The 6,545-nt window shown below is 31.0% G+C and overlaps 1 protein-coding gene across 1 annotated transcript; it reads left to right on the forward strand.

The window, feature by feature from the left end:
• Nucleotides 1–1,839: 1,839 nt before the first annotated feature.
• LOC132744149 (uncharacterized) lies at nucleotides 1,840–4,162 on the forward strand. Its single transcript, XM_060732771.1, has 4 exons — nucleotides 1,840–2,007; nucleotides 2,407–2,567; nucleotides 3,022–3,266; nucleotides 3,546–4,162. The coding sequence occupies exons 1-4, from the start codon at nucleotides 1,896–1,898 to the stop codon at nucleotides 3,700–3,702; spliced, it is 675 nt and encodes a 224-aa protein (XP_060588754.1). The 5' UTR covers nucleotides 1,840–1,895; the 3' UTR covers nucleotides 3,703–4,162.
• The last annotated feature ends 2,383 nt before the right edge of the window (nucleotides 4,163–6,545 follow it).

Raw genomic sequence — 6,545 nt, forward strand, 5'->3', positions numbered from 1 at the left:
ATCATGGAACCTTCAATGTGGCAAAGTAGTGCCATTCCATGAAAAGCGGCGTATGGTCCCCAAGTAAAAGAATGCTTTTGCCCTAAAGTCTTGTAAGTCTTGTTTGTATTCAATGGAATTACTTTCCTTACCAGGTAGGCATCAGTGAAAGCATTTTTTTATATTAGATATCTTTCCCCTCTTTTTAATTATGGACAGTGCATAAGATAAGTATAATTATGCAAAAAATTGTTTACAAAACATTCGGAAAAAATCTACAATAGTACTTAATCTGAATATAACATGACCTGTGCGTAGGAATAATTTGGTAAGGTATCTGTAATTTGCGCATTTTTTTGCGCGGAGCTTCTCAATTGCTGCATTGCAGCAACATTTGTACTTGTATTATACTTGTTTATCAATAACCAATAGGTGTTAATATCTCGTAAAATTGATAAATAATCAATTCATTACTAGTGAGTGATTTTATTATACCATGCCCGGGATTTATCTATGTTAACCATTTTAATTTGGACTGTATTTTACTGTATGGAAATTTAGGTAACACGTTTTAATTAGTTTCATATCAGATCATACACACCATGAATGAAATAGACATCATTTATATTTCAAAACCTTTTAGGAGTTGTGAAAACTTTATGACAAAATGATAATGGAATGATAACTGCGGAGAAATCTATGTGTCCTTGGAATTTAAGACTTTTAACATGCTTTCTGTTTCCAGAGATGTCATAAAAACACACTTAACTTTCATATGTTATTGTGTCTATTTCAGGAATTTGTTCAAGTCAGGAGGCAAAATAACGTTAGTCAAAGATGTTGTTGACATTATACATCTATACGTCAAGTTATTTATGCTGAGAGAAATATACGACACTTATGAAAATATAAACTAAATGCATTAAAGTAATGCATTCGTTAGTAAAATCTCAAACATTTTTTGGTTTATTTTTTTTATTTGACTTATTGGTTATATCTGTTACACTTGGAAAAATGTTTATATGAGACTCAGATATGCCTTAAATATTCATGATTTAACAATTAAAAAAATACTCGCCTGACTGATATAACACTATTTATGACATCCTGTATTACAGATTATAACTAGATGTCATTAAACTGATTGAGCTGATAAAAGGTTATAAGATAATGGTGCGATGAGTTATGGGATGTTAAATTTTAAATGATTTATCTAACATTGGGATGATAGCGTCATGTTACAGTCAACTCAATATTTAATTATTGTCAGAATATAACACATAGTAGATAAACACATCGATTAGCTAGTAAACATTATTTTCGACCAATAGATACATAGGTTGAATGTGTCAAAATACTTTATTCCATATGTTTAGCGCAACATTTTATGCAACTGTCAAATTTAAACTATTTAAATTTTTTTTGCTTAGATACTTTGGCACTTGTTAAAACGTTATCTATAAATATTTGTTTCAAATAGTTGTTTTTTATTTTTTCCATGTTGCCTCCGATTTGGACACCAATAACTAGCTAATCAATTAATTAAATTCATGGACGTATGTGTTTAGAGTATGACTCTCTTGTACCAATAATTTACATGTATTTTTGCAGTGAGTAACGGTCTCCCTTCTTTTATCTTTAAGATAATTAGCATTCCGAAAAGGGATAATCAGCTTACTTTGATATCGTATCTCTCTGTTAATTCAGCAAAACTGATAAAGAATAAAACCCAAAAACATGTAGTAGGTCATCTAACTTTTGAGCATTGACGTTTACAATTAGGGCGATCTAATCACCACTGTCTTTATCAAACCAGATTACCCGATCAAGTTTATAATATAAACATGATAACTCAGGCTCAGTTGTTTGAAACTCTTAAGTAGGGTCCAAATTACGTTTTCTTTTTTTTTTCATAAATGAAAAGTTTCACAATGAAAGTGTTTGCAATATTATTTCTATTAGCTGTTGTTGCTTTGCCATGCAGCGCATGGTGGTTCGGCAACGATCCGAGAGTGGAGCCACATGAAGGTATGTGAAACATTAATGTTTCAGTTTACATTTAATATGAATTTATGGAAACAATAAGGTAAACTAAAGGTTACTTCAACTAGCATTAATTCTAATTGAAATACAAATTTTACAAAGATATCAGAAATTTTGGTCTAAAACATTTAGTTCGAGACTAACCAAAAATTGTTAAATTGTTTGTTTGTGTTGTTGTTGTTTTGGGGGTTGTTGTTGTTGTTCGTCTTTAAATGTTTATTTATTTAACTTAGAAATTGTAACTGATACATACAAGGTTGTCGTGCTTCGATGTCTATTTTTAACATACACAAACGAAAACAAGTAAAAGTAAGTCACTCTGGTGACTTGTTCCTGCTTTACAGTTTGAGTATATTCTACTCATCATTGTAAGTGATTTTTCAGATGTAAGTGATGAATGTTTGCGACTTGCCGCTTGGGGTCGGTGTGAGTTTTATGAATGTTTAGAGAGACGATTCCCGTGTGGTCACCGTGGTTTTGCAATACATGTTGGATTACATTTCTGCAGAAAAATTATCAACATGATGGACGATTTTACACCTGATGTTTGTTGATTTTAGTACCATATCATCCATTACATAAAATTAACTACAATGTCAAATACTTGGCTTTGCACAAGCAAACTCATTCATCTGGCACCTCCTCTATACTGATAAATGAAGGGTAAAAATGTAAACAAAATATTAATAACTCAGTGAATAATTAAAATCTGTAACTCTGCAATGTTCTTGTTATGCTCAAGCAAATAATCGTTATTTATGTTATCTATCTGTATCATACTGTATATATCTTTTATAATTAACTTAACCATATTGTCTTGTCTGTCGGAGCCAAACATTACACTATAATTAAGTGACCGTTTCTGAAATAATGTAGTATTTTGTTTTAAATTTCATGTTTGTTTTATTCCTATATACCGGTATATCATTCGTCAAATAAATGTAGACTTCACTTTTGGAATTTTATGCTTATTCATACAGTTTAAGAAATCTATTTCAGGGCCAGAGATGGATGAATAGAACAAGTATTTGCCTGACAAACTCTCTGTTGCCAGTTTATCAGAGTTACGTATCACGGTGTGACGACATAAATGACGTAGGTGCTGATGGTATTATAGCATGCAATTCGAGAACTGATCAAGACGGACAGGACTTTTGTTCTTTCGTCCACGATAATTCTGAAGAGTATTTGGATATTTTTGGAATGGAGGAAATACGTAGAATGTTGCGCCTAAGGAAACCAGGGTTTGTAGGGTTTTTCTATACTTATCTAGACAAAGATATTTAAACTATAGTGTGATATTGTTAGTAAATACGAACAGGTGATTACGATTTTATACCGACTATATCAATGATAATGTAAGCAACAAAGGAAAAAAGCAATCGCCGAATGCTGAAAACCGACTACGTTAATGGTAAAATTAGCGAACAGAAACAGGTAATCACGCCTACAACAATTCCTCTTAATATATACTGAATAGCTTCATATTGCAGTATGTTAATATTTAACATTATTCTTTTTAGACTATTAGGTAGGATGCTCGTTGATGGCGCAAATTGTGGTGCCTATTCTTTACGAGACAGATTTCTTTCCGTCACTGGTGTTGTCAACGATATGATCGGAACAATGCAAGAACATTGGGAAGACCTTACAGACAGGTGGACAAACTTTTGGAATTAGTGTTTAGAACACTAAACTGCATAAACATATATGTTTCTATTATTGTCTCCTATCGTGTGATGCCTGATAATTATTGACTTGGAAGTTACTAATAATTGTCTGTATGAAAGTAAAACAGAATATTATTCTGTAATGAACTTAAAATCTGAAAGTTATTCTTTATTTCTTTACAAAAAATATCAGTTTTTCCGTGGATATAAAAACGGTAAAGGTCTTGTTTATTACAGTGTCACCCCTACTGAAAGGGCCAGCCATTTATGACTTATGAGACACCTTTTGCTTGTATACCATGTACCTCCTAACTCCTACCACTATGCCAGTTATTTCTTTTTTATTTATTTATTGTTCAATCAAAACGAATTACAGTTTACTATCGTGAAAACAAAATTTCACTAAAATCATGTATGCAATACAATATGTTTCTTTGGAATTTATATTTGTAATAAATATCTGAAAAATAGTGATCCCTCTGAGCTTTGTCTTGTTAAGATTTAGTACAGTATGCTATTTTTCTTTTCTTTCTTTTTTATAGTTTATCTTTTCATTTTATTTTGTACGATATTTTTATGCAATGCTAATGCTGATCATTTAGTCGGCAACTATCGCATTTCCGAAAGTGCCAAGGAATAAGAATAATTTATCTGAAAGGACGAAGAAACAAATATGTTACTTTGAAGAGAATTCTGAATTGTCCCCTACGCAGTGTGCAAATTGAAGTCGACTTTGAATGTCAGTATCATTTAGGTGTTGCATAACTGAAAGCGTATATGGTGTCAATTTTAGATGATATAGTAGTATTCTGAGAGCACTTGGACGACTAACTGTATTCGTTACATCACCTAAAATCTTTATACCTGATCTTTGTGGCGATTCTGAAATAGCTCATTGAATGCTTTTGTTTTTCCTTCGATTCTTACCGATTTGCGTCTGCCATGATTGGAATGTCGTCCATCTATTACAGATCCTGTTCTTTCAAATCTATCAACTATTCTTTTTTTAAACCCTTTATCTCCGGATGCCGTTCTGTCATATCTGGGATAATCGCTGTAGGTGAAAGCTTAAATAATACAATTAAATCCTGTATGTTGTAATTAAGGTTGTTACCACACTGTAGTGAAATTTTATATATGCTTATAAAACAATATGTACTGCAAAATTTGTGCACATTGTATGTAATCAATAAAACATATGGATTCTTTTCTTATTGAAAAATTTGACTTATACTTTATAGGAAATAAATGTCTAATAACCTCTCTTTTTTACATTAAATGTTAAATTCGGAAATATCTTTATAAAAATGCTTTATTGATAAATCTTAATTTGAGTATCATGTTTATAATATGAAACAAAACAAAATATGTGTTACAGGATCTTTAAACAATTTCGGCTTCAAAAATATATGATGACGCCATCTTGAATAACGAGTAACATCAAATGACTTCATTTCCTGTTAAATGACTTCATGAACATGCCCGTTCATTTTGGTTTAATATCTTGATTCTATGTATAATAATTTGATATAAAACAAGCAATATTGACCAGCAAATTGTATATTTAAAATAGTAACATATATTACGGGACACCCTGTACAAACTCGTAATTCATGTAGCCGTCCGTTTTAAGAAGTCAAACATTTATCTTTGGAACTCTCTGGAACACTTGGAAGTTTGCTGTAGTTATTTTTGTTATTCTTTTTTCGGTAATATAGTGATATTATTATCATTTTGTAATTTCATAATAATGTTAGTTTTATTTTGTCCTTTTTATAATCATGATATGCTTAGGAGGTTCATATCGAGAGGAAAATTGTATGAATTAAACTTGAAAATTGATCATTTGATTAAACGCCTATTCATACGTATAAACATATTCAATGGTGTTGTACAATATCTAAAAGACATTAACAATAGTAAATTAAAATACACATCATTATATATTGACATAATTGATAAAAAGAATAAGAACGATTTCGTGGAACAACATACATATACATACACACAAATATCTCCCTCTATCTTTCGGTCTCCAAGACAAATATTTACAGTGCAGTAATTTTCTAATCACATTTCAATATTCTACAGTTTTTGGACATCACAGTTGATAAATAATCATTAATTACATAGAATAGGGAGGAGAAGTCCTTAAAGAAATAAGTTTTCAATTGTCTCTTGAAAATTTCTACAGATTTCTAAGGTCTCTGTGAAGTTTATTCCATAATTTTGGACCTATTGTACTAAAACGTCTATCTGAAAAAGGTCTTGCTTCTGTTAAATGGTATTTCATAGCCTGCTAAATTAAGTTTGGGTCGACCATAAGCCGATTTAAACTTCACATGTGGGATTCGTTAGCTTTCTTTAGCTGTAAGTTTATTTAAGTTAATATGATTTATTCGCTGGATTCTTTTATAATGATTTGTGTTGTGCTACTGGTCATTGGAGGATTATAATCCGATTACCATATTCGTTTCACGATTATTTGCCTATGTGTCAGTTTAAACTTTGATAAGGTCAATAAAGTGTATTTCCTGCTTGGGTAACCCAGAATTTAACCTATATGATTTTCTTGTTTTTGTTTTTTGTTTGGTGTTACAAGAAAAAAGATATCAAATTATTTTGATTTAGACTTCTCATATTTAAATTGAAAATAGGACCGATCTGGGCCATTTACCTTCAACGATTATCTTGAAAAGAACATTTTAGACCTTCTTTTTTCTTTTTGGCTGTATTCATACTATATAAAATAGAGAAAACTCGAATACATATACGCCCGAAAAAAAACAGTAAGGCTCGGATGGATTGAATGGCGGTAGTTGTAAATGTTAGCTATCCTCCACGCATACTAAC

The sequence above is a fragment of the Ruditapes philippinarum genome, unplaced genomic scaffold (assembly GCF_026571515.1).
Source record: "Ruditapes philippinarum isolate M1 unplaced genomic scaffold, ASM2657151v2 ctg21121_1_1_1_1, whole genome shotgun sequence".
NCBI classification, from domain to species: Eukaryota; Metazoa; Mollusca; class Bivalvia; order Venerida; family Veneridae; genus Ruditapes; species Ruditapes philippinarum.